Source organism: Rhinolophus hipposideros (assembly GCF_964194185.1).
Source record: "Rhinolophus hipposideros genome assembly, chromosome: 22".
NCBI classification, from domain to species: Eukaryota; Metazoa; Chordata; class Mammalia; order Chiroptera; family Rhinolophidae; genus Rhinolophus; species Rhinolophus hipposideros.
In genome coordinates this window covers 8,238,314-8,266,038 of record NC_138068.1, presented here as the reverse complement: position 1 = coordinate 8,266,038, position 27,725 = coordinate 8,238,314, and the positions used below count along the sequence as shown (strand labels likewise).

The 27,725-nt window shown below is 45.2% G+C and overlaps 1 protein-coding gene across 1 annotated transcript in view; it reads right to left on the bottom strand.

Annotated features, from left to right (window-relative positions):
• ATP9A (ATPase phospholipid transporting 9A (putative)) overlaps window positions 1–27,725 on the bottom strand; it is a 112,867-nt gene that overhangs the window by 66,972 nt on the left and 18,170 nt on the right. The window contains exons 3-9 of the mRNA XM_081033292.1: window positions 27,058–27,171; window positions 19,417–19,525; window positions 7,647–7,705; window positions 6,279–6,330; window positions 4,306–4,400; window positions 854–934; window positions 15–90 (exon numbers count right to left, since the gene is read on the bottom strand). Of these exons, the coding sequence (XP_080889418.1) occupies window positions 15–90; window positions 854–934; window positions 4,306–4,400; window positions 6,279–6,330; window positions 7,647–7,705; window positions 19,417–19,525; window positions 27,058–27,171 (586 nt within the window). The remainder of the gene's footprint in view (window positions 1–14; window positions 91–853; window positions 935–4,305; window positions 4,401–6,278; window positions 6,331–7,646; window positions 7,706–19,416; window positions 19,526–27,057; window positions 27,172–27,725) is intronic.

Genomic DNA, 27,725 nt, shown 5'->3' with positions numbered 1-27,725 from the left:
AAGGGGCGTCTCACCTGATGCAATGACGGTGCCAGCCCAGAGCGCGTTCTCTATGCTCAAGCTCTCACTGATCGGAGGGTCGCTGTCCTCCTGGAAAAGACCGGACGGACACACACTTACCTACCAAGGTTTTGAAAGAATACCCAGCCTGTTTCTACCCTGCTCTTCTCAAGACAGAAAGAGAAGGATGACCCCTGTTTAGAAACCAACAGCTCAGCCAGGAGAGAAGGGCCGAGCCCATAAGCTACTGTCCATGGAGTTTTCATCCCCATGGAAATACTTGAAAAAGCTGGTTCATGATTTAAGAAATACAAGCCTGCAACCCTGAAGAAGTGTTTCTCACAAGGTGACAACTAAAATGTAGACACAGATCCAAAAGGAGCCGTCGTATGGCTTATAGGAAGAGAACTCGAGCCATTTAATTTGGGTTCTACCAACCTATAGTCCTAGATTCCTAAAGTAATTTAAATCCAAATTTAATTTCTATTCTGAACAGTGGAGAAGTGGCCTGACAATGACAGACGGCACTCGTACGAACAAAAGAAGATACGGGCCCATCTGAGGGAGAGAGAAAGAGGAACTGCTTTCAGACATCGGCGTTAACGTTAGTTAAAACAACTGGCTCCAAGTCGTAGATAATTCAAGCTGTTCAGAGGCTGGAAGAAGTCCCAGTTCTGTGTGGATCTGACTGAGAAACAAAATGCCAGCTTTCAAGGTGGGGCCTTCTTGGGGGAATCTCACCACACCTGGCAGGCAAGCTACTTCCTGACAGAGACCCGTCCACACATCTTTGCAGGCTCTCATCACAAACACACACTAAGGCAGGATTCTACGTGGAGATAAGCTGACTTACTCGGGTAAACGTTCCCACAAAGTTGTGAATGTCAATATTTGGCTCCTCTGCGTAGATATACGATCGAATCTGCAGAAGGTCCTGTTCAACAGAGGTAATGGAAAGAAGGCAGTTTAGGATTAGAGAGATTTAAGGCGGCAGCCACCCTTTTTCAAAAACAATTGCATTTCCTGACCAGAGCAAACAGGCTCTTCACATTACAGGTAGGGGCAGGTAGGGAAAAAGGGGGGAAACCTTCCACGAAGTTTAGGCATTGCTCCAGGTACTATCCCAAGACACTGTGAGATGCTACAGTAAAGATACTGGCTCGGCTCGCAACTTGTTTGATGGCACAGACCCCCTTTTGCTACACTGGTTTACATGTATTCAGAGCGATGAAAATATTCCTTCATTCAACAAATGGTTATTGGGCACCTACTCTGTGCAGAGCTCTGGAAAGGGCAGAGGTGAAAAAGTGAACAAGAACACTTCACACCAGTTGGGCTGAGGGTTAAGGGGGAGGAGAGGGAAGAAGGAAGGAGGAAGGGAGGGGGACGGGCAGGGGAAGAGAAGGAGAGGGAAGGTGCGTGGAGGGGAGGGGATGGGAGGGGATAAATATTGTGGAGAAAATGGAACCCTTGTGCCTGTTGACAGGAATGTAAAAATGGTTGCAGCTGCTGTGGAAAACAGTATGGCGGTTCCTCAAAAAATTAAACATAGAATTACCATTGGACCCAGCAATTCCATTTGCTGGGAACTGAAAGGAGGAGACCAAAGAGATATATGCCCATTTTCAGGGCATTGCTATTCACAACAGCCAAAAGGTAGAAGCAACCCAAGTGTCCAGTGACAGACTAACGGATAAACAAAATGTGTGACCTTTACATACAACGGAGTATTATTCAGCTTTAAAAAGGAAATTCTGACACATGCGACCACAGGGACGAAGCTCGACAGCACTGTGCTAAATGAAAGAAGCCAGTCACAAAAAGGCAAATCCTGTATGATTCCACTTATACGAGGTCCCTAGAGGCGTCAAATTCATAGAGACGCAAAGGGAAATGGTGGCTGCCAGGAGCTGGAGGGAGGGCCCACATGAGGTGATTGTTCAATGGACATGGTGTTTGGTTTTGCACAATGAAGAGTCCTGGAGATGAAATGGTGGCGAGGGTTGCACAACAATGTGAATGTACTTCATGCCACTGAACTGTGCACTTAAAAATGGTAAGATGGTAAATTGTACGTTATGGGAATTTTATCACAATTTTAAAAATTGGGGGGAATAAAACACCAAAAACCACTCAGGTGGTCAGGCAAATTTGGGCTTTAATACCCCCCCGGCAACAGGTAGAGGCCACTGGGCACCCCTCAGGCAGGGCCTGAGCTCTGTGCCAACTAGTAGGCGGCCCCAAATGCAGATACATTTGCACTACGGCTTCTGTGTACTGATAAGAAAAGGCCCACTGGCACCTTCAAAGTGGAGGAGGAAAAAAGCTGCAGAACGACAAAAACAGTATGATCCCATTTATGTACAACCACACCCACCAACAAGTTTGTAGGTGTCTGTGGGAAGGAAGAGTGATGGAAACACCTGGAAAGATCACCTCTGACCTTACGTGGTCACCTGCGGGGAGAAGGTAAGTTTGGCACAGAGGCTGTGAGCAAGGCTTTGCACTTTTTCCTCCAGAGCTTTCCATACAACTTGTTTTTTTTTTTAAACAAGAATATTTTCACATACTACTCAGGAAACCTTTTCATACAATCTTTTAATCAGCAACTCTGTTAAAATGCTGCTTCCCCACTCAGACTCTTTCAGCTACTAAGAGAGTTCCCTGACAGTAGAGATGGTGCTCTCTTATCTTTCTCTGGACCCCAGGCCTGGACCAGATCAGGGGCAAAGAGAGTGTTTATGAAACTGGGTGACACATCCAAAACACACACGGGCAAACGCAGCTCTTGGCTGCGGGACAGGCAGACATCCCCACGACACCCTACACCGTCTCTTAAAGAGAGTCCTTCAAATCATCTGAGGGTCAGAATCCTTTCCACGGAAAAATCTTACCAGGAACTAAAACATGTTACCCAGATAATATCAGAACCCCCTTGTTAGATAAGCCCCATCTCAGGGGCATGACGGTGCCTTCCAAGGGTTCCGAGGGCCCCCGAGCACAGTTGGAAACTTACTGCTCTAGAATTCCTGCTTGAAAAAAATACCAGGGCTGCCAAAAAAATGTACACACATGACTTATAGTCATCTTTTGTTATCGGTAATATATTGAGCATTACACAATTTTAATCCCATTTTTTTCCTTTCTTAAAATGTGTATACATTGTTTCGGCACCCTCTGTAGGAATAATCACGGCACTGGTTCCACTTATTATTGGAGGTGAAAATCATTCGTCCCATGGGCACGCTTACTATTGTGCTAACTCGACTAAGACACAGAACTTTCTCCTGCCCATGCCCTTCCTCACAGAACGTGGTAAAGAGCAGCATCAAGCAACCTGACCACAAGCCCAGGAAAAGCGTACGAGTTCCGCTTAATGCTTTCAGACCACTGATGGGGCATGTCGGTCTCTGGGCATTTGAATTACATTCTGTGATTCTATAACCGAGTCCAAGGACCATGTCCAGCCAGGTGGCTTGTGTTTAAACGTACTCTTTGGCTCTCTCTCCCCTCCCTCACTCTACAAATCATGCTGTGAATGACAGGGGACTGGTGGGGCACTCTGAGCATCCAGACCACCCCCTTAGAGAGGGCCTGTGTGCTGTTCCACACACAGTCACAATGCTGTTCCATGCCGAGTATGCACACAGTATTCATGCCCTCAGTATACCAGGCAGAACCCTGTTCTCGAAGATACTGCCTTGAAGTGAGTGGAGTGGGAATGAAAGGAAAGGGCAGTCAGAAAACGCCTATCAGATAAGGAGACCTGTGCACAAAACGTAAGGATATGGTGGAGATGCCGGGCCAGCAGACACTGGGCTATGACTGTTCCCAGTGCAGGACATGGCAAGGGCAAATAGCGGAAGGCAGAAGCATGTCTGATGGACAGTGTGGCTACAGCTGGTGGGGGAGGCAAAAGGGCCAGAAACAGAGGTCAGGGCCTTAGGAGACAGTCACATCATACGGTGCTTGGGGGTGATGGCAAGTACTGTAGGATTGATTCTCAGGAAACTGAGAAGCCTTTGGAGGTTCTGAGCAGAGGAATAGCACACTCTGCCTCACCTTTCAACTTTAAGCTAGGTACCTTGTCAGGGTTTAAAATTTTTAGTTTCCCTCGAAAGCGCTCCATCCTGCACACCAGGTCCACACTTCACATGACTACAGGAACCCACCAGCACTCCAGGCTCCCCAGGACCCCACTCCACCCCCCCAGCCTCCCTTCACATCTGGCATCCCACGTCTGGCCCCTGAGGGCATCTGCCGTGACAGCTGCCAGTTTGTGTTTCTGCAGGGAAAGCTACTCACGGCGGCCGTGGGGAGCCTCTGCGTGCAGGCCACAGGGAGCCGCAGCTTCCAGTCCGTCTCCCCATCCAGCTGATCCGTCCTCAGGAAGCAAGACCCTGTGGAAAGAGGTTGGGCACCATCTACTCACCTGCAATTCGAGAAGCCTTCCTGTGGCGGCTCTGGGTAGCTACTGCACTAGTCCTTGTAAAAATAGCCCATCGATCAAATATATGGTGATGGAAGGAGAACTGACTCTGGGTGGTGAACACACAATGGGATTTATAGACGATGTAATACAGAATTGTACACCTGAAATCTATGTAAATTTACTAACAATTGTCACCCCAATAAAATTAATTAAAAAAAAAAATAGCCCATCGATGGCCAGCAACCAAAAGGGAAAATAAAAACCCGATTTCCCACTTCCTCCATAAGTGTTAGGGTCAGAAAGATCTGGATTCAAATCGTCCCTCCACCACTCACTCAGTGGAAGCCTGGGCTAGCTTCTTGACCTTGCTACGTCTCAGTGTGTCCTTCATTAAAATAGGAGAAATGCAGACCTCACAAGCTTCTTGTAAGGACTCGGTGGGTGACAGACCCCCAGCAGGGTGACTGGCACGGGGTAACCAGCATTCGATTCTGTTCTGGGCAAGGATAATGAGCACCTTCTCAAGAAGCAGACCTCCTGGATTCAAGTCTGGGCTCCACCCTTTACTAGCTGAGTTAAGAGGCCCTCTCTGAGCCTCAGTTTCCTCAAGTGTAAAAATGAAGGTAACAATAGCACCAGCCTTGTGTTGTGAGAACTGAAGAGGTGACCCGTGCAAACTGCTCAGATCACAGACAATACTACATAAACGTCTGCTGCTATTACCAGCTCGCACATCGCACCCACCCATACATAGCTCAGACTGACCTACGAGTCCGAGCCACGGGTCAGCTACATACGTGATCAGACAGACTATACTGAACTGAATGGCATTGCAGTCAAGACTTGGGAGAACTCTTCTGGCAGAATACTTCTAATCGTCTGTAGGGAGAACACATCAGGAGCCCTAACCCGTAAGACTCCATTTTCACTGACTGGGACACAAGAACCAATTTGAGAGCAAAGCGGCAGTTTTGGAAAGAAGACTTTTAATCCAGTGCCTTCCACCCCCTCTCAGCATCATTCAATATGTTACTAGTATAAAATTTCACCTATACTTTTATTTCATTTGTAATAAAATTGGTTGCAGCAACCTCAAAGGCATAGAAATGTGAACTTCTCAGGGGGTCAGAGATCTCTGATTGTGCCTGATAGGCAGGAGAAAAACAGCCTTGTTTCCTCAGAACAGCTTAAATAACAAAAAAATAAGAGGCGATTTGAGTCAACTGATAGGGCGGGCAGGCGGCCGTGGCAACCACACCAGGAAATCAACGCCATGAGCAAGGTCTTGTAAAGACGTGAGCAGCTCACTGAAGCCCAAATGGGCCATAACAGTAAATAAAATTGATGGGCCCGGGCGGGCATGGCGCTGCCACTCATGACTAAAGGGTTGAAAGGGCCACCGACCTCTCTCCCCAGTTTCTCTATCTCATCACACATGTCCTGGTATTTTCTCAGCAGACAGAAGACTTCTATGTGCTTCCATTTCTTAGACACACTCCCTCCTCCCACCAAGTCCTGAGGTTGAGCTTAAGGCAGCCCAGAGAGGAAAGCCATCGTGCGCGCGCGCGCGCGTGTGTGTGTGTGTGTGTGTGTGTCTCTTCACCAGCTGTGATTCAGCAGGGGTCCAACTAACTGTACCTTTGCAATGATCAGAATCTATTGACCTGCACGCACCAAAAACATTGTTTTTTCTCGAAGACTACTGCTCTATGAAAAGAGCTGCTTTTGATTCGCTTCCATGGCTCCAAAATGATCTTGGACTCCTGTTACATTTTCAAATGATTATTTTGCCAAATTACCACTGAAAGGTTAATGGTTATTTTCAAAATTGATCCCAGATGTTTACCGTTTTTTTCTGATGTCCTCAGGAAGATCATGTCAGCAGGGACCCGCTGGTTCTGTGTTATGAAAAGAAAGACTGTTACTGTGAATAACCCATGTGTGGGGTTTCTGTCCCCTCACCCGCAACCCCCTCGGGGGGAGGGTGCAACCAAAACCCACAGCTTCTTTTAAGCATTTGCCTTTGTCAGACAGACTTGGGGGGATTTATTTTGTTTTGAATCTGAAAAATCTTACACGCTACTGTTACGTTACTAATCCCCTATTGAAATCTCATCTCGGAAAGAGAGCTTCTTGTTTTCTGGCGAATCCGACCATTACCTCTCGAAATTCCAGCCAGAGGACCCAGCTACCCTAGCTGGCTTTCTTCCAGGCTGTCTGCTGGAACTAAAGACATACACACACCCGGCTCACGCTTTCTGCTTCTACCAATTTTCCGGCTTGATGTTTGGCTTCCAGTGGGATTTTAATAAGGAAGTCAAGTAGTAAGAAGCAACAAAGCCATTCTCAAAAAAGAGAGAGAGAAAGAGAGAGGGGAGGGGGGGAGAGAGAGAGAAAAGCCAGCAGCAGTCCTCATTTAATTATGGACAGAAAAAAGTATGTAAAAACATAGAGGGGTTTGTGTGGTTCTGGGCTGCCACCCAGAAGAGCTTCACTTTACCACAAATCACCTTTGAGTTCTTGGATTTAATCCTTTTTAAAAGAGCACAGTTCACTTCCTACAGAAACAAGTTAAGACACAATCCTTTTCTAATCAAATATTATTCCAAGACTCTCCAGGACCACCCCCAAAATCCAATACCTTCCAAATACACACAGTAAAACGAGATCTGAGTATGTGCTAACGTAACAAACCAATTAGCAGTGCTATTCTTAAAAATGCATTTTGGGTCTTTTTACTGTTCTCATGTTAACCCCTACTCCCCAAAAAATGAAAGCAAAGCACACTGTTTGAGTCAAAAAATGCAAGCTAAAACTGCTCAAAAGGTAAATGACACAGACATGTTTATGTGCTTATGTAGTAAGCAGATTTCTAGGACAGCCTTTATGGTAAGTCAAAAAAAAATTTAAAAAAAAAAAGACCCCAAAACAACAAAAACCACATCAAACCATCAAACAGGAAATCAAAATCAAAATGTGAGTCTGTAAGGAGGATTTCTGGCTAACCAGCACACACGAACCTTGAAAACATGTTTTGTGCATGTGTCTCCTGGCAAAGGGATTTTTCTCCCCAGGCAGCACTGTTGGATAGCCTCGCAAACAGCTAACCCTTCGAGTAGTCTACCAGCTCCACACACCACACGTTAGGCTCCGCGACATGGTGGCAATGACGTCACATTTACACACGCACACACAGCAGCGAGACCCCACTCACCTTTTCTACAATGATGAGATCTCCAACTTGGATGTTGGCGCTCTTCACCTTCACGGTCCCTGCGAAGAAACGGGGCCCAGAGACACATCACTGTCTGCATCCATTTTGATCCCGCATGTCTTTCTAGCGTACCCACTAGCCTGCAACGTCAATACCGTACCCCAGAAGTTTGGACCCCCCACAACAGTGTCATCACCTCCCCACCTCTCGGAGACAAGGTGCACCTGCTCCAGAGACGGCTCCAGAAACTAATCCCCCTGGTTAGAGCACTGGGAAGTGCTCACACCCTCAGATGAGATCTTCTGTCTTCACAGTGCCTCAGAGGCTTTTCTAAATCCGCTCCTTAAGAGATCCATTCAGCCTCAAAGAAAGCAAATACACACACACACACACACACACACACACACACACACGCACGCACACACACCCCACAGGAATGGGGAAGAGAATGAAGAGTTAGGTCCATGCACAGCAGGACAACTCAATTTTCAACACCACCATAAAGAAAGCAGCTAACCCAAAACGACTGATGTGTTTTTAAACACGCAACTGCTCTACAGTTTGGTTTATATGCCATTACGATCGGACAGTACTTCTGCTGGATGTTTATCTGGATAAACAGCTAACAATATTAAAAGGTAATTCTGTGCTAAGTACTGTACAGATATTGACGTACTGACGGCTTCATTCACGCCTCGCAACGGCCACTAGAAGAAGGCAGCATGACTATCTCGTTTTCAGAAGAGACAAGTAAGCTCAGAGATGCCCGGTCTCAGTCTCACAGTTATAACAGGTCAGTTGCCAGATTCATATCCACATCTGACTCCAGAGGATGGAACAGAAAACTGGGAGTTCAGTTCAACTCAAAACACATTTACTGAGGGCTATGTTCTAAGGAATTCAAAGATGAAAGCCAGTCCCCTCATCCCAAGATTGCTAGGTCTCAAACAGGACTCAACAAACATGTGCTGTAAAGGGCCCAGGCGGTGAAGAGTTTAGGTTTTACAGGCCAAGAGACAATGTTAGCAATTCTCCCAACAACTGTCCTCCACAGAGGCTAGCGTCTAATGTACATTTACATTTTATATTTTAAAATATAAAAATGTTCTTGGTTCCCAAGCCGTATCAAAAAAAAAAAAAAGAGGTGGGCTGAATTTGGCCCCCCGGTTGTAGTTTGCAAGCCCATGAGCTAGTAAGACAGGCAGCCAGACAGATGCTGTTTAGGCAAAATGGTGTGTGAAATGATGGAAGTGAGTCAATGTGCTAAGGGGGCGAAACGGAGGGAAATCTCCCCTCGTGCAAGATGGACCTAGAACAGTGTCCAGCACACAGAAGGCATGTGGTTACTCACTAAACATTCAAGCACGTCATCTTCTAAGGGTGGGGATCCCTGGAACTCACATTCTAGTGGAGGGAAGGAGGCAATGAACAAATAATGAGTGAAGGGGGTGGGGTGCAGGGAGATGTTAACAAAGGCAATCCGGGAGAGGTGGCCAGAATTAAGCAGGTGAAGGATACTGGTTACCAGTAACAGGAAAGGACGGCACAAAAGCCGAAAGTACATGAGCAGAATGTCCACTGTGCAAGGCAAATGGGCTGGAACTCCTTTAACAAGACCGAAAGTACCGCATGAAGGCAGGGAACAGGAGATGAAGATGGAAGGGCCAGGAGGCCCAGCACCCCCAGAGCAAGCCCAGAAAGGAGGGGGGCCTTTATTCTGGTGAGGGGTCAAATTCTCACGTGAGGGAGTGATACCATAAAATCTCTCTGTTATTGGGGTCTCGTAATAAGCCCAATTTAACTTATAAATGTTCAGCCAAGACGGAGAATAAAAAGTAACAATAATGAGGCAATTCTCAATAAAGTATATGTCCAGAAAAAGGGACAAATGGGGATCACGAATCTGCTGTTCCCTCCAACTACTCATTCATTCAACAAATACACAATATTCACTGTCGAAGGATTTCTAGATTTAGTTTCTTCAACATTAAAAAGAACTTTAAAACACTAACGAAATAATCTGAGTGTGCACTCTAAGTTTTTACAATTCTGCACACTACTTCACATAATTTAATGCCGTATGCATTGTTGGGGTTTTGTTTTTTAGTAATTCAGCACCACTGAGGTTTTTCAAAGCATTCCAATTATTTCTATTCAAACAGCTCTCATAGGTTCCATTGGGCTCGATTTTTAACTAATTTTTGTATTTAATTAAATTATGTCATGATGATAAGTAGAACCGGCACGAAAAGATCTGTACCGTTATACTAATGATTTCTAAAGAGCATGAAGCAAATGGTGACTGGCTGGAACCCCCAGTTCCTCTCCAAGGAGGAGTCTCTCGTCCTACGAAGTGAGCATTTTAATGGTGTCTCGTTTCCATAAAACAGTGCGAAATTCAGTCCAATGGTCTGAATCCTGGCATGCCAGAGAGAGACCCACTAGCCTCACGCGCTCTTTATGTTTATATTTACAGAGGGAATGGAGAACATCCATTGATCATTGGTCATTAGAAATGGAACGGGTCCAATGTGCAGAATTCTTGGCCTGCCTGAACTCCGTTTGTCCCACTAGGTGGCAGTAGGACAACCGCGCCCGGACCCGCGATCTTGCGGGGGAGCTTATCGAGGCATTCCTGCAAGGAAGCTCGCCAATTCAGCCCGGCCCTCTGCGCCAGGGAACTTTGCTTTCACCGGAGCTTGCCCCAACTTTCCCAAACATAAATTTACACATTGTCGTTGGTTTTATTACGAAAATTTATGCTGGTGGCCTGACCCAAACGATCACGCTGGTGTTCCTAGATCCACGTTTTAACACCTAGCTGAAAGAAGAGCACGTGTTTCAATTCTTCTTAAATAATTACCTGCATGTATGTGTGTAGGGTATCAGAACAGAGGGCAAAATCAAGAGGACTGTACTGAAAGGGGTGACAGGGATTCTTCCTGGGGATATGGGGGATTTATCTTTTCCTTCGGCATACACACTTTCTAAATTCTTCATGTTGATTTTTTTTTATTATTATTACGAAGCATGAGGTCCTTTTTCACCTAAGAAAAAAAATAATCAATTAAATTAGCTCAAACTTTTAAGCGACCAGGCCCAGGTTTTTCAAGGGAGTCCTGATTTACGATGGCTTCACTTGAACTCGGCCTCTCACTGTCGGTCTGCTCTACCTCAGCAAAAACCCCTGTAATCTGCTGTGTTTGCAGAGCAGTTTCTGACTAACCCCAGCAGGCCAATCCCTCAGATGAGCTCTCCTACTGTATCTGTCTGTCAGCCCACTGGCCTCCAGCTCTGTCTCAAGAGGCAGGCCAACAGGCAGGCAATGGGAGCCACCGCCACCCCATGAGGTTCTTCACCACGGCTCTCCCACTAGCATTTTAGTGGGGGGGGGGGGTAGAGAGGAACCTCGGCTTTGCAGCTTCAGAAAAGGGAGACTCTCAGAGGTTCTGGCTCGAATGAGCTCACACCCGTCCTGACCTTAAATGTGGACTTCCTGTCCCTTGCTGCCATTTTTTTGGCCATCGGAAATGTGTGGTGCAGGCCTGTGAGCTGGACTCATGTTGAGTGGGTGTCTGTATTACGTGTGTGTTTCCGAATGAGAAAAGACACATAAAACCAAAAGAACGAAAAGGAAGAAAAGTGGCAGGAAGAAAAGCAAATACTGAAGCTTATACTCCAACACTGACTGGGGTTTTTTCAACACTATGGCTGGTGGCTGACATGTGAATAAATGTCCGTATCTAAGGGACTCTCCCATTGGTAGGGACGGCACAGCCAGGGCGGGAGGAAGAGGGAGAGAAAAGGGACCAAAGTTAGAGGAAGAGCCGGCCCCGTGGCTGGGATTAAGTCACAGAATGAAAAAAACCTCTCAAAAGTATGGAAAGGACCCAAAACACGTGATTTCTAACCTTACACTAACCAATCTTCTGAGTTTTCTATCATCATGCTTGCAAAGGAGGGAAGAACAAAGATACAGATAAACTGTGGCAGAGCTCCCTGTGTCTTCCTAACAAAGAAACATGAGGAGAAAAAAACAAAACAGCATGTTTATAGTGATTATTACCCATCTCAAAACAGAGAAGGAACTCTCAGCATACTCCATCACCTGATTGGAAGAACAGACTCTCCCAATACCCCAGTTAGCAGACATACTTCCCAAGCACTGCTGGTTTCATTTTTTTCTCTCACCTACCCCCAAAGATTCCTAGAACAGAAGTGTGACCTGTGTGCTCACATGGCCCCTGCCAAACCCTGGGTGAATGACCTACTATTGTCCTCTTACAATTCTTAGCAACTTCTGAACAAGCCCCCCCCCCCCCGGTTTCATTTGCACTGGGCCCCACGAATCATGTCGCTGAAGAGATGTAAAAATACCCAGTAAGATCTTCTTTGTCGAGTGCACGGGAAAACCTGGCCCTGTCCTAGGAACTGATGCCACGTAACTCTTAATTTTTCCCGCCTCAGACCTCTTTTCTCTTTTAGACCCTGTGACACCCCAATCTCCAATCTCCAGGCACTGAGATTTTTACATGCATTTGTAGAAACTACAGAAGTTGGGTAAGGGATTTTCACAAAGGTTAAGTGGAAAATTCTCCACCGGCCACATCGTCAATCATTAAATGCCTCTATAAAATAAATTTATCCCTTTCAGCTTTCACCACTTCACCCAAGCCGCCTCTGAGCCAGTTTATAACAGGGAACAAACTTCCAATTACTAGAGCTGTTTATTTCTGTAGAGATGGACCCCAAGCCTTTCATAAGCAAACCTACTGAGCCCAAACCATGCTTTTCATGGATGACAGCTTCAGAATAAGAGCAGATTGTCTACATTGCAGGGAGAAACCAGATGTTTCCCTTAAGTCGAAACAAGCAAATGACAATTCAGTCAAAATGCAGAACAGCCTGAAAAAAAAAAAAAAAGTTAAATAAATTCCGGGAGCACTAGAATGTGAGGGCCTATTTTGTGACCCCCCGAACACCTCCAGCTATACATCTTTTTCACTATGCATGCAGGATGGGGACTGCTTTTGTAGATCTAAAACAGCAATCTCCACGCACTAACCCTGGTTAATGTTTTACTCTTTAACTCACACTCTAATCTGACTGCGACAGCGATGAGTTGTAAATTCTGCAGCATGTGTACATTTCCTGGGTTTGACATTAAAACGCCTCTGCAGACCCAGCAGAGTTCATAGGTCTAAAGTTGAAATTTTTATATTCCGATACAGTTGTCTGAATGTCCCCCAAAGCCTACGAAAAGACTGCTATTTGAAAACAGGCAAAGGGTTGAAAAGTATTACCGTTAAGTTGCACGGTCACCTCCTGGGGCATTTGTTTAAAAGAATGGGAACTTACAAAAGAAAGGCTGAAGTTTAAATGTGACAAGTTTATACCCAACAAAGGCTTTAAAAATAAATATATAAATGGTCCTCTTTGCCTTCCGGTGCCCAATCATTATGAAATAGACCAACACCCCGGCAGGGGGGGAAATACCTTCTGGGGAAGATAACAGCACAATCTGTATGTGAGATTTCTTTTCCAGGGTGTTCTTCTTTTTTTTTTTTTTTAAACTAAACAATAGATCAGTTCACCAATGATTTGTAATAAAGTGAAAGTGAATACTTTGGAAAGAAAAAAAGTAGCTTAGGGATGTAAAATAACTGCATCTGTCAAAGGATGCATTTGAGTGTTTTAAATAAGACTTGGAAAAGCGAATGTGCTGGCTCTTAACGAGAGAAGCTGAGGAAGGGGAAATCTTTGCTTACTGACCTGTATCTAAGATTCTTAGTAAAGAACCTTTGCAATACTTTTGCAGCAGTAATACCAAAAAAAAAAAAAAAAAAAAAAAACCATTATTGTCCTTCTCTCCTCTAAGAAAAGTTGAAAGCATATCTTAGTGTTCTCCTATGTCTGGACAGAGTTTACACTTTGGAAACGTTAAGTGGTAATTGTGTTCAGGAATACAGAGTTTCGATTTAGTTAAATATTAGCTCAACTACCCCCCCCCCGGCCCCGCCCCCATTAATGAGCGTATCTTCCCTACACTATCCTGTCTTCTGATGAACTCCAACGGAACACAATGCCAAAGAGAAAAACACGTATGTCCTTGGACCTCAAAATTTAGTCACATGGCCATCTTAAATAATGGTCCAAAGTGGATTTTGAATTGACTTGAAAAGAAAGATATCACTCTCCAATGGAGGTGGGACGCTTGAGGTTTCTCTGTAGCTGGGAAAACGTGAACAGAGCGGCATTACGGATCTGGAAAGAACTGGTAAGGAAGAAAAATAGCAACTCCAGTTCTTACACCACGTATGTACTAACAAGGCTCAAGATAGGAGGGATTCACCAGCTTTTGCATAGACCTTTGGCTTATGACTTATGGTTCACGGGGTGCCCAGATGTCCCAGCAGGAAAGATGCAATAGCCATTGTGTTAATTACACTTCTGTTTACACTTTCTTTCAAGGCTAAGGTTCGGCTTGCTTCATTTACTCCTGGATCACAAGTCGGTCCTGGAAACCACTCCTGGTATGAAGACCCTGGAATTCATCCTGTGAAAAATGCAAACCCCACTGCTCTCACCCGCTGTGGTGATCAAGGCAGACAGAACCTCCGTCCAGAATTAAACTGTTGGTTGGGGGAAGACAAGTATAAAGAGAAATCAAGCATTTACTAATTCTTCTTTCCTGGCCCAAGCCAAATCTTTCCAGTAACAAAAGTTTTGCTGAGACTGCTCCTATTTCTGCATCTCTCTTTGCTGCCTTTGGTATTTCCAGGGCCACTGAACGCTACTAATTTGGGGAGACAGCTCTATAATTAGAGCCATAAAACTCCGAAAGGTCTACGAACCTCTCTTCAGCCTCTGATCACGGTTGAAACATGGATTTCAAGTAGGAGGAAAGGGGAGGCTTATTTATCCAACTCATTATCCCCAACGTGGCTTTCAACCATTTATCCACCTTTGAGTGAGAATACTGGATTGAAAGGTTTCTTTGGACTCAGAAATGTTTTTAAATGACTTAAATCTCAAAAGCCCTTCGGCAGCATATGTCTTAAGGTGATCATGGAGACAGTCTGTGCCAAAGTGCTGAGCTCAGCTCCTGGCACATAGTAGGTGCCTGAATTTACAGGCTAAGGTTTTACATTCAGACAAGCCAGGGTTTGAGTCACTAAATAGCTATCATCACCTACAAGGTGCTTTCCATCTCTGAACCTTGCAGTTCCTGTAAAAGCTCCCTCCACAAGGCTGTTTAAAAATAACAGGCTAGACCTAACCCAGCCACCTGGCTGGCTATGGGAAGTAATCTTCACTTTTCTTTTTTCCTCTTGCTTTCCAACGTGACGGCATATTTTTCAAACAGCTCCAATGCCACCTTCTCCCCCATAGTATGCCTTGTATACAGATTCCTGGATCACAGAGTCAACGTTCCCAGAGTCTCGGGTCCTCACTGGTCAACATAGTCTTTTCTTCTGTTTTCCCAGGAAGGGAAAAGGCTCAGAAAATGCAGACTAATTGGGAAGAACAAGATGGAGCTGAAAACTGGGGTTCTGTCCCCCACCCTTCCACCATCATGACCTGGGACCTCTGGAGAACTCTTTACCAGGGACACTTCATGTGACCCAGGCACTGGCACTGGGCTCAACATTCCAGGAGTCCCTTATTTGGTTTAATGCTCTGCTCTCACCAACTTGAAAATCTTAATAATTTTTGAACAAGAGCCCCACATGTTCATTTTTGCACTAGGCACCACAAATCACATGGCCAGTCCTGCTCTCTTCCATCCTATAAGACTCAGGATAAAGACCTTCTCTTTCAGGAAGACATCATCAGCTGCCCTCTGATGGGCTCCCATAACCTCCCAGAACCCCTGGCTCATACCTCCATTCATTCATCCACCAACACGTAACGAACCCCTGCTACACCACCAGCACTGCCTTTCTTGAGCACTCATCAAATCACAAACACAGTGCTGGGTTCTTCCCATGCTAGAGTTACATTTAAGCAGCTCTGTTGAGGTAGGTACTGTTACAATCCCTGATTACTGACAGGTTAAGGGATCTGCGCACACAGCAGGGAGGAGGTGGATGCTGGAGTCTTGAATCCAAGCACGGCACAAGTTCAGAACTATTACTTTCTTCAGCTGCCAGGAACTGTGCTCAGAACCAGGAATGCAGTGGTCAAGAAAGAGGATATTCCTTATAAGGGCCCCAGACTCACACCAATAAAGTATGATCATTAGTTAGGTTTTCAAAGTTACCTACTTATATGCCTGGATACCTCACTGGACTAAGAATTTCCTAAAGCCCAGCCCCTCATCTTTCTCTTTAATGTCAACGTCTGTTGTAGTCTTGGGATAGGACAGAGTCCTATTCTTAAAAGAATGAATGAAAGGTCATTCCCCCGTATATGGCTAATTGTATTATTAAAATACTTCTGATACTTATTAAACCATGACAAGTATATTAAAATTTCATCTCACTGTTGTGTTGTTTTAGATACACCTTGAATGAAATGTGATCTAAAATATCGGAAGCTGCTATTTAAAAAATTGCCATCTGGGTTTCCTCCCAATGGTGAGCTCCTTATTTTTCAGGGCTTTTAGGTCAATGGTTCAAAATCAGATTCTTTTTTCTCGAAGTCTGAAACTTCCTCAATTTAAAGTAATGCCTCTAAAACTATGGCAATATCCCAACAAGAATCTGTGCCACTGACGCTCTTGAAACAATATTAATTCCTGCTAAAAATACACAGTTCCTGGCAGTTGAAGGAAGTTAATGGTTCTGAGTTTGTGCTGTGCCTAGATTCGGACTCCAGCGTCCACCTCCTCCCTGCTGCGTGGGCAGATGCCTTAACCCTCGGTAATAGGGGATTGTAACAGTAACTACCTTAAGAGAGCTGCTTAAATGTAACTCTTGCATGGGAGTTTGTTAATTTTGAGACATCGGACAAACACAAACTGAGGAAAAAGCGATAAAGTAACTGGCCTGTCCTTTCCAAAAACGTCAGTGTCGTGACAAAGAAAACCGAGATGTCAGGCCAGGTTGAAGGAGGCAAAGAAAAAGGAGGCAAAGAAAAAGGCAACTGCCAAGAACCTGGATTGGTTCTTGAACCATGAAAAAAAAAAATGCTACTAAAGGACATATTTTAGGGACAAATGGCAAATCTTGAGTAAGGACTGTAGATTAGATTAATAGTTATGCCTTGTATTAAATTTCCCAATTTCGCTAATTGTGCTGTTATGCAAGAGAAATGTCCTATTAGGAATTTAAAACTGAAGTATGTAGGGACAAAAAAGAATGACGTCTGGAACTTAATTCTCTAATGGCTCAGAAAGAATATTAAAAAGCAACTGTGGCAAAATGTTAACAATTGAGGAAATCTGGATGAGAGGCATATAGGAGTTCTCTGCATGATTTCTGCAACCATTTTGCTAGTTAGAAATTATTACCAAGAAAGTTTCTTTTCACTGTATTAGTACAAATACTGTATATTGATCAAGAAATGATACAGAATATAGGTAAAATCTCATGTCCTATAATCCAGTGATCAAGAACTTGATATTTTGGTTTCTAAACATTTTTGAAGTCTAAAAATAGTGTTGAAAAGTACCTTTTAAGATGTCAGGTGATCAAAAAGAAAACAGTCCCGCATGGATCTATATATCTATGTCTGTTTCATTTTGCTTTTGAACTTAACCAAGTGAAATTCTTGGTGAAATGCCTCACTCAAGAAAATATTATTAAGTAATTAAATAGTAATAAGGTAAGGTCAGAAAAGGCTTCTTTCTCTTCCTCTCTCTGAAACCTTCCAGTTTGGGCCTCTCTCTCTCTCTCTGGCCCTTCCCCCCAAAGTGTATCAAATAACTAAACTCTCCTCGATCACTTTCCAAGCTGACAGTTTCTTCAGTGCTTTTGGGGGGGGTTTTCAAAGCAAACTGCAGGGCTAGGGTCTCGGTTAATATTCAGAGCTCTGCTCTGTTTGCCCTGACTGTCACATTGGCATGACAATGGAACCCACGGGCCACAGAAGGAGGCCAACAAAGGAAGACAAGTTTTTAACGCTAGAGCCATCTGCCAATTCTCCGTAGGACCTTTTCAAGAACCAAGTACAGTTAAAGCAGGAGCTGAGAAGGGGGTCTGCAGGGGAAGGCACAGAAATCATTCACGGGTAAAGCAATTGCAATATGAAAAGAACCAAAGAAGGGTATGTGCCTGGAGAGATGAATGGGGAGGCAGCATCTGAAGGCAGCTCCTCATGAGCTCTAAACAGATCCACCGCACGCTCTCTGATGGGCTTTTGTCGGTTGCCAAGCATTTTACATGTTATAGTCAGAACATGTTATTAAGCAAGGATTTAATATACGCGAACCACAAAAAAAAATCACCCTCCAAAGGGGTCTTCTGATTACCCACGTGGAAAGTCCAAGCCACCTGCCTTTGCCACAATTACATTGGGTTTTTAATCTTTAGGTCACAAAATGTCCTAAATACAGTAGTTTAACAATAATAAAGCATTCTTCTAGCCAACTCTAAATCCCCCCTTCTCCCAGAGACTTGCAAATGTTTAAGCCCACGAACTATGAAAATCTATTCAATGCACTAAAACGAAATACTTTCATGCCCTCCAAGAATTCTGTGAAAATGTCAACTTCTTTGGAGGCCGAAACATATTCCTCCCACATTTTTCCCAAAAAGGAAAATTCTACTCAAAACCCCAAAAGCACGGATGGGCGGTTTCTTTGAAAGACAAACGCACTTAACACAAGCAATTCACACTCTGGCTCAGGGACCAGCTCTCTGAGGCATCTATATTATCTCTTTCAGAATTCTCCATTTCCTGATAGCAAGGCACGGCTTTTATTCCCCTCAGCCTGTGCTAAAACGTTATTAATCCCTGAATGGGGTCAGTAATCGTAGGGATCTGTAGGTAACACTCTCCTTTCTGGATACAAATGTACAGGGACTATAAGTCCCTACCGTAGAATTGGTAGTTGGAAATAAGTCAATTGTGAGTTGTTTTGTAGGTTCTCAACAATGTGATTGGGTGGGATTGTTCAATTCCACCACTTAAAATGCACGTGTTTTGCGAGGGGTTCAATGATTGAAAGTTATCGGGTCATTTCTCTTCGAGTCATACTATATCCACTCTTCAATTTCTAAGGTTTATAAAATGCCTGCAAAGCAATCTTCACAGATGCAGTAGTCACGGAAATCTGTTATCTTTTTAAAACCATTGTTGCTAACAAGGCATGTCAACTATAATGCAATTTAAAAGTATATAGATAAATAGAAACTAATGTTGCAAAGTTGTACTGTTAGTTTTGTAACGTTGAGAGAGTATCTTATAAAGCTATGCTCGCTGGGAAGGGGTGTGGGACAGAGTTTGCAGCCTCCCCCGGAAGGGGCCGCATACACTCTTCACCCTTTAGCCAGACGGGATAAGGGTAAGGAATTAGCGAGCGGAGCATGCCAAAAACACAGAATTTAATTCCAGGTTGATGATGACCAAGTGAGCCAACAGGACCATCACTGAGAACGAGGCAGCCCAGAGATGCAGCCTGAGTTCCCCCAGGCCCGGGGCTCATGTTGGCCTCCCCGGTACTGGCAACTGAGTGACTGTCCTGCCACGTGGCGCCGACACACGCGTCCCGGCCCCAGGCCTTGAACTCTGCTCCCTGACTGTCAAGGACCCATGATTGAGTTGCAACCATGCAGCCGGGGGCCCAGGCAGCAGGAGGCAGCCCCAGTGGAGCCAGGAGGCTGACCTCTCGCTGAGAGCCGGCTGTAGACCTGGGAGTTGACTTCCTTGTCCCGCAGGTAGCATCGGATCTCCTCCACCGCCTCTCGTATGATGGTGACGGCCAGCACGAAGCCCTGGGGAAAGAGGGGAGAGGGGGTGAGCCCTGCTGAAACCCACCTTCCTCTCCTGGTACCCGGGACGGAAAAGGCCAGAGGGCAGCAGGGCAGTACCTGCTAATTACGCCAAACACACGTGCCCCAGCAAGCCCACTTCCCTGAACCTCTCCTACACACACACACACACACACACACACACACACGCACACACACACACACACACACACGCGCGCACACACCCTGGAGAAACACTCGTTCACATACATGTACAAGGACACCTCTATTCACCACCTCTACAGGGTTTCCAAGGGTGAAAAACACAGACACACCCAAGTATCCATCCACAGGCAAAGGCTGAGTGATGGCGACCACGAGCATTTGTATCTCCCTCACCGTGTGCTGGGTACCATTCAAAGGGCTTCCCATCCATTAGTGCATTTCTCCCTCACAACTCTACAAGATGAGCTGTGTGAAGTCAGTATTACTGAGATCGCCACGGTACAGATGGGCAAACTGAGGCACATGGTGGCCGAGTAATAAACTTCCCACGTGATAATAAGCAGAAATTCTGAAGGCAGGAAAGCTGGCTCCAGAGTCCCTGCTCTTCTGTTGCGCATCTAAAGAAACCCGGGTGGGTGGAGCCAATAAGATGGACCACCAATAGACAGTTAAAAAGAACGAGACACAGCTGAGTGGGGAAACCAAGCTTTCAGAACATACAACGTAACACTGTTCATATGAACGACAAAGATTCCATAAACTTTTAAAAACTTTCCGGCTTCCTTAACTGCTGGTGAGATTTCTCAGCAAGGAAGGGACTAGCATGGATTGGGCAGTACAGTCTTACCTGTACTGTTTAAAATTTTTATAAAGAAAACATTAAAGTATTAGTTGTGTGAGTACTAACTAACACAGAGAACATTTGAAACTGCCTGATCATCCGAGTCAGGTACCCCAACTCCCAAAATCTGGTGGGGATCGGTGTGTGCCACCCACAGCAAGAATCTATTTCCACCTAGATTTTTCCTCTTGTATCCAGAAAGGCGAGAACATGGGTTCACTTTTCTTACAAAACGCCTTGTCATCCTTCCTGTTAGTCATTTCGTAAAAATACGGAAAGCACGATCCCCCCGAATGTTAATAGTGGCGGTGATTCTTTGAGGATTTCATTTTCATACTGTTGACCCTGCAAAAAATATATTAAGTTTGATTCAAAGACCTTGGACTCTCTCATTAAATCCAGCCAGAGAGGTGCTGCTTTGTGAAATTGCTCCAAAGCCCCAGACGTCTTTGCAATCAATGGATTCCTCCCGCCTCCTGCTTCCAATCAGATGTAAAGGACACACTTGCAGCCAAAGCAAAATGGGTCCATTTCAGAACAAAAGTATAACCAGACCACATACTGGGGAGCAAGAAAACCTGTTTCTGCAAAGCACCGACCTGGTTTACAGAACCGCTAACCCCCCGCCCCCCATGCTGCTGTTTTGTGCTTCTGGGCCAGAACCCAGGTTTTTGTTATTTGTTTTTTCAAATGTTCCAGTTCCTATTTCTCTCTGCATAGGCCTAGCTAAGTCCCAGCGATGTGGATGGAAAGTGTGTGCTCAAAGACAGAGCAGCTGCAGATAAATACGGCCTCCTAAGTTACCCTATCTACCCCCACAGACACACAGGTTTCATTAATCCCAGGGGACACACTGCCACTCCCCCCTTAGGCTAGAATCTGATTTACAAGAGATGCAAATTAAGTCCAGAAATAAATTCCAACAGTCCAACTTCAGAGGTCCTTCATGTCCACAGATATTTACAAAGGGGCTTTGGGGGTGGGGGGAGGGATTGGGGTTGTCAAGCGCAAGGGGAGCTTGTAAAGAACGCGTAGGCTGAGATACGGCACAGACAAGCGATTTGGAAGGTGTCCATAAGCCTCTCCAGTAAAGCTGTACATCCAAACTAGATTTACGAAAACAAAACTATTTCTGAGAGAGAGAAATCAGAAAAACAGTTGCCTCTGGTTGGGGAAGGGCTGACAGGACAGGAACAATGGGAACTTTCTGGGGGTATGGAAAGGTTCTCTTGTCTTGACTGAGGTGGTGTTTACACGGGTGTTGACGAATGGCAGTGCTTACTGAGGTGAAAACTTCGTATCTGCGCATTTTAGGGGGCATAGATCTGACAAAAATCTAGCTTTATTATTTGGTCTTCATACACGATTTTATGGAGTATTTCAGCTACCTCCTGTAGAATTTCTCTCTCTAATATAGTAGTTTCTCCCTCTAATTAGAGGAATTTCTCCCTCTAATACCGGGGGGCAGGGAAGCTATTAAAAGCTAAAACTTAATCCAGACAATGAAGAAGTGCCAGAATTTAGAAATTAAAATAAGACCATTTCCTGAGAACTTTCTATACGTCAGGAGCTCTACAGCAAGCATTTCATGTGCAGTCCTTCATTTAACCCTCCCAACAAGCCAAGAAAATAGCCACACGGCCCCTATTTTACAGGTGAGGAAACTAAGGCTCAGAAAAGAATGTTTACACAACACGACTCCTCACCAAAGTCCAGACAACAGCTGCACCAAAACAATTTCGCTCCAAAGCCCTCACTTTGAGCCACTCATTCACGGCTGGGTTGGAAATGAGAGGACTTTCAGGATGAGCAGAGACATTTCCAAATGCGTCCTAGCCAAGAACCAGAAATTAATTCTCTGCATAAAAATCTACGGGATCTACGGGGAATTCGCTCCAGTCACCTAGATGCCGTCTCCTTCGTCTTTGACCCCAAACTCCCTTCTCTGTTGTCTCTGGAAAGAGAGGCAGAACTACTCCAAGACAAACATCCCTTCCCGTTCTGGAACCGACCCAGGAAAAGCTGGCTAGAGAAGGGGCCGTGATACACAGACACCTCAGGACCGCTTGAGTCTGCTATTAATCCACCTGGCTTCCATCTATGGCCACAGCTCCAGGAAAACCAGGCGAGTCAACTGCTTGCACTGCAAGCCAGGCCTCCTGGCTTCTCCTGGAAAATCCTAACAACATTTCAGCGGGGGGACAAGAGCTGTACCTTGGGTTGGACCCTCTTTGGAAGGGTGGGAAGCGCTGCAGGCCATCCCAGTCACCACCACTCCTCCAGCGCTGCTTCACCCCACTGTGTTCCCAGAGGGGCTGCTGCAGACACGAGTCTGCCATCACAGGTGCTGGCTGAAGAACACTAGTTATGGAAGAGGGGATTCATACAATCAAGTCGCCTGCCACACTCTGGTCCTGGGTCACCAACACCAAGTACCAATCTGGCCTCCCCCTGCAGTAAGGAGCAACTTTGCTCTAGAGCATTTTGCACCCTGAACGCACATCTCATCCATTTAGTTGCCTGTAACTCTCCAACTTCCAGAAAGGCACTGAGGTGACTTAAGACAGAAGTCTCGGTACAGTCTGATCAAAGACACAGGAAGAAAAAGGAACTCCCACCTCCGAAGACAATCACTGGCTTTGGTGAAGAACTTTCCAGACATAAGTATGTAGAAATATTTGTTGGGGGTGGAGGGAGAGGGTCATAAAAGTTGAAGCATACTGTCCATGAAAGGACAGTAAGTTTTGTAACTTACTTTCTTTACATAAAGAAAAAAATGGGGCTGGCCTGGTGGCTTAGGTGGTTGAAGCTCCATGCTCCTAATGCTGAGGTCGCCGGTTCAATTCCCACATGGACCAGTGAGCTGCGCCCTGTACAGCTAAGACTGTGAACAACGGCTCTCCCTGCAGCTGGGCTGCCCTGAGCAGCCGGAGGTTGGCATGAGCTGCCGCGAGCTGCTGAGCGCTGCCACGGGCTACCGTGTGCCGCCATGAGCGGGCTGGCAGCTGGTGAGAGGTGCCGCAAGCGACCAACTGGCGACCGACTGCCGGGGGTGTGGCGGGGGACAAGGCTCATAATAGCAGCATGGGCCATGGAGCTGTGTCCTACACAACTAGACTGAGAAACAACGGCTTGAACTAGAGTGGGGGGGTGGGAGAGAGAGAGGCAGAAGAAGGGGGAAAAAATAAAAGTAATAAAAAAAGAAAAATATGATTCACATCTTCATGCCAACATCGGTGGAACACCTTCACTGTTTCTCACACCTGGCCAACATTCCAGAGTCTCGCTACGCCAGCAATTCCGTAACTACTGGCGGGCGTCTGTTGGTTTCCAGCGTTTTACTAACACACACCACGCTGCAAGGAATATCCTTGTACCCACAGCACCACACACATACATCCCAAAGCCCTTCTGATATTCCAAGGCCACTCCTTGAAGAGTGAGTCTCCGTGTGTGTGAGACTAACACACTTCATATCCTACTGTGATCTCAAGCCATTTCCTTCGTCTCTCTGGCTCTGCGTTCTCTCTCAGCAAGTGAGGAATCCTTTCCCTACCAGTCCACGTTTTGTCTCCAGGCCTCAGGACCCTCCAATGACCGCCTTTGGAAGAATTCAACAGAGCTGATCTCATTTCCTACCCAACTTTCTCAGGCTAGTAAATTCCTGCATGATTCCATCTGCCCTTAGTCATAGCTACATGAATCTCAGTTAAGGGAATGAAAAACTTATGCCAAATGTGGCCAAAGACCCCACCCCACCACAGACGCCAATGATAAGATAAACGGTGTTGCAGGGGTGCCAACAGGGCTGTACCCCAAGAACCTTTTGGTTGATGGGTTTATACTGCAGGCTGGGCAGATGGATATCCAGGAGGGAAGAGAGCACAGACCAGATAGCAGATATCATGCTTGACATGCAAAAGGCAGGGAGGGGGGAGACACACAGCTGCTTTTGTGGACATCTTGGGATCTCAATTTATAGAACATATGTATTTACATAATGTGTATAATTTACTACAGTATATTTTATAATGTATATAAAACAGAGGCCCATGCAAGAAGAAACATAAACGGGGTATCTTGGGAGTGGCTACACAGGTGGTTTGGGGGTTTGGGTTTTGGTTTTCTTTTTTGTTGTTGTTTGGTTGTTCTTCAAATTTTCTCCAATAATCATGAGCCCTTTTGTAATTAAAAAGGGAAAATAAAAATAAACAGAAGCCACTTTTGAGGCAGTAGAGAGCAGCAGATCTGGGTTTCAGAACTTGAGAGGTAGGTAGGGTCTGGAGCATTCTAGGCTCCCAGTTGGGGGCCCTGAGCCAAAAGTCACCAATATGAGGGGCCAAGGAACCCCTCACAACTTCAAGCAGAGCAGAGATTGCCAACTGGAAGACTACAGACAGACCCCTAGGAGAAGGGGTGTGTTCGAGTCATACAGTGCTTCAACCTTTTTTTTTTCTTTTTCTTTTTTTATTTTGTTTTATTTTTTTAAAGGAGGGTGCAGCTCACTCACAGTGGCCCATGCAGGAAGTGAACCGGCAACCTTGGTTGTTAGCACCGTGCCCTAACCAACTGAGCTAACCGTCCACCCCTAACATGTTTTAAATGAGTTGTCAACTTTGACAAAAACAGAATCAATAGAAATTGGAAAGAAAGAATTATTCAGAACTATGTATACCTTGCTACTTTTTTTCTGAAAAGAAGTGTAGGGAAGCAGGGAAAAGACAAGACTTTTCATTCATTGTGCTTGTTGTTCATAAACTCTGGAAGGATAAACAAATGACTGTTTTGGAAGCAGAACTGGATGGGAAGATTTTTTACTAGTGCCATTTTTTTGTTTCTTGAATTACATAAATGTATTACCTTTCCAATAATTACACTTTAAAAAGGTGATCCATAAAAGGCAGTGTGATAAATGGTATTTTATATGCAATATAGACCAACTCTTTATATATATATATATATAAATATATATATATATTTATATATATATTTTTTTTTTATTAGTTTAGACTAACTCTTTTTTAAATCAGTAACTTATGGCTTGACTTTATGTATGTATGTAGTGAACAGTTGTGGCACTAAAAAATTAAAACAAAATTAAGGTATTCCATGTAAAATTGTCAAGTCCCTGACTCTTGGGTCTGGCATCTCCAGACCCATGTTTGCGCCTGATGACATGGAGTGACACCTTCCATTTTTGGATGAGACACGGGCTCCCCAGTTTTCCCAGGGCTTGATTCCATCAGCCCGGCCTTGAGTTCACAACATTCAGTGTCTAAAAGTGTGAGCACACAGACAGAATGTCTGTTATCCAAGGGAAGGGTGATAAGCAAAGGTTCGACCCAGCTCCCAGCGTCCTAGCTCACCCACAAATGACTCAGGGCAGGGAAGAACTAGCCTCACAATCCAAAAGCACCTTCGATGCTTGTGTATAAAAAATAAAAACCCCCATCTCTTCTCAGGGCCAGAGCTGCGGGCATGACTTGTCTGACAACGTGGCAACACGGTGTGTGGACACCCACTCACGGCTCTCTCAGCAACTGGCTCCCTCTACTCCATAAACGCCCGTGCACCAAATCCTTATCATCGCCCACCCACCACCAGTAAAAACTTTTGTTTTTCTTTCTTGAACGAGGGCTCAATCTTTTCATAATCTTCTCTGAATTAAAACTTTAAGAGTCTTTATAAATGGAGAATCTAACTGGTCCCCTGCCCCCCAAGTCTGGGTTAATGAGAAATAAGCAGCGGTTATATTTCATTACATCTCTGCCTGAGAAAAAGAAACATCACTTCTGCCCTCTCTACACCCGTCATGCTGGCCTTCTTTCTGTTATTCAAATGTTCTGACGTGCCCACTGCAGGGCCTTTGCACAGCTGCTGCGTGTGCCTGGAATACTCCCTTCCTCCGCTCCTTCCCATCACCTCCTCAAGACGACTTGAATGGCCACCCTGGCTCAGGCTGTCCCCCCACATCTCCCAGCCCCGACCTTCACCCATTCAACAAACACGCAATGCGTCTGCAATACCCCATCTGTACTAGGTCACAGCACTTTTCATGATTTGAAACAATTTAATTAACCTGTTTACTACCCCCGTTGAAAATCAACTCTACAAGGGCAGGAATTTGTACCTGTTTCGTTCGTTGCTCCATGCCTAGCACCCAGCACAGTACCTGGCACACAGTAGGTACTCAATAACCATATGCCAAAGGGAAGGAAGGAAGAGGAGGAGGCAAAGGAAGGAATGGAGGGGCATTCTGGTCAGTTCGGTCATACTTCAGACACACTATAGCACAGAATCTGTTTCCTTTTCAACTCCTCATGCTGAAATACTCTACACAGAGTACAGAGAAAATGTGATCTCAGAAAACAATTCAAATAGCACCATCCACAAAGATCCAGGCCTTGGCTTTCTCACTTGCCACCATGTCCCCAGAGTCTAGAACCGGGTGATACACAGTAAGCATGCAACAAAACAGCTGCTGAAATACTGACTGGAGCTGACTGACAGAATGACGGAACGCCACAGGCTTCCTTATAGCTGGGTCCTGCTGAAATGGAGCTTATCTTGGGCACTCCCCACGTGTTGGCTTGGGGGCATCCTCTCCCTTAAAAGGCCACTCTCCCGTTCCAGATGCTCGGGTAACAGAGACAAAGAACGGTCTGTTCCCAAACCTCTGCGGTCACTGAATGCAGACTGACTTACTCACCAGGGGAACCCAGTAGGTATAGAGGGCACCAAGTCTCATCTCGGGAACAAACTGCGAGCAGGCGAGAAGTAAGAAATAGAGGTTGAAAAAGTACTTGAACTGGTTAAACAGCACCTAGAATACAGAAAAAAAAAGAAAGGAGGCATTTTAGGCCTGTCTGGTGAGGTTGGGTGGGTTTAGTGGGAGGTGAGTCATGTTGAAAAACTTTCCTACAGAAGAACGTAACTTACATTGATACCTTTCACACAAAGTTTAAACAGTCCTATACATAATAAAATACCTTTTGTAGAAGTAAAAATGGAAATAATGATACGTATGGAAATTGTAAACACCAAATTCAAGACAGTGGTTACCTCTGGCGTGGAGAGGGCATGCTGGGGCTTCAATTATATCTGTTATATTTGATTCCTTAAATTATTTTGTAAGTATAGGCAGGCCACTCAAAATGTTGTTTAAAAAGAGCTTTTAATGGAAAATGCGTATGCTGTAAGATTGATCAAAAAAGCAAGAAAAATTGTCACCTCCACAATATGCTCTCAATGCCGTCAATTACATATGGAGTCCCACCCTGTGTGGCAACAGGGTTCTGGCAGTTTTAACTGGTCCATGTACCCTGGCAGGGAAACTCACACCATATGCCTCCTGGCCACGGGGCAATTAGGGGAAAG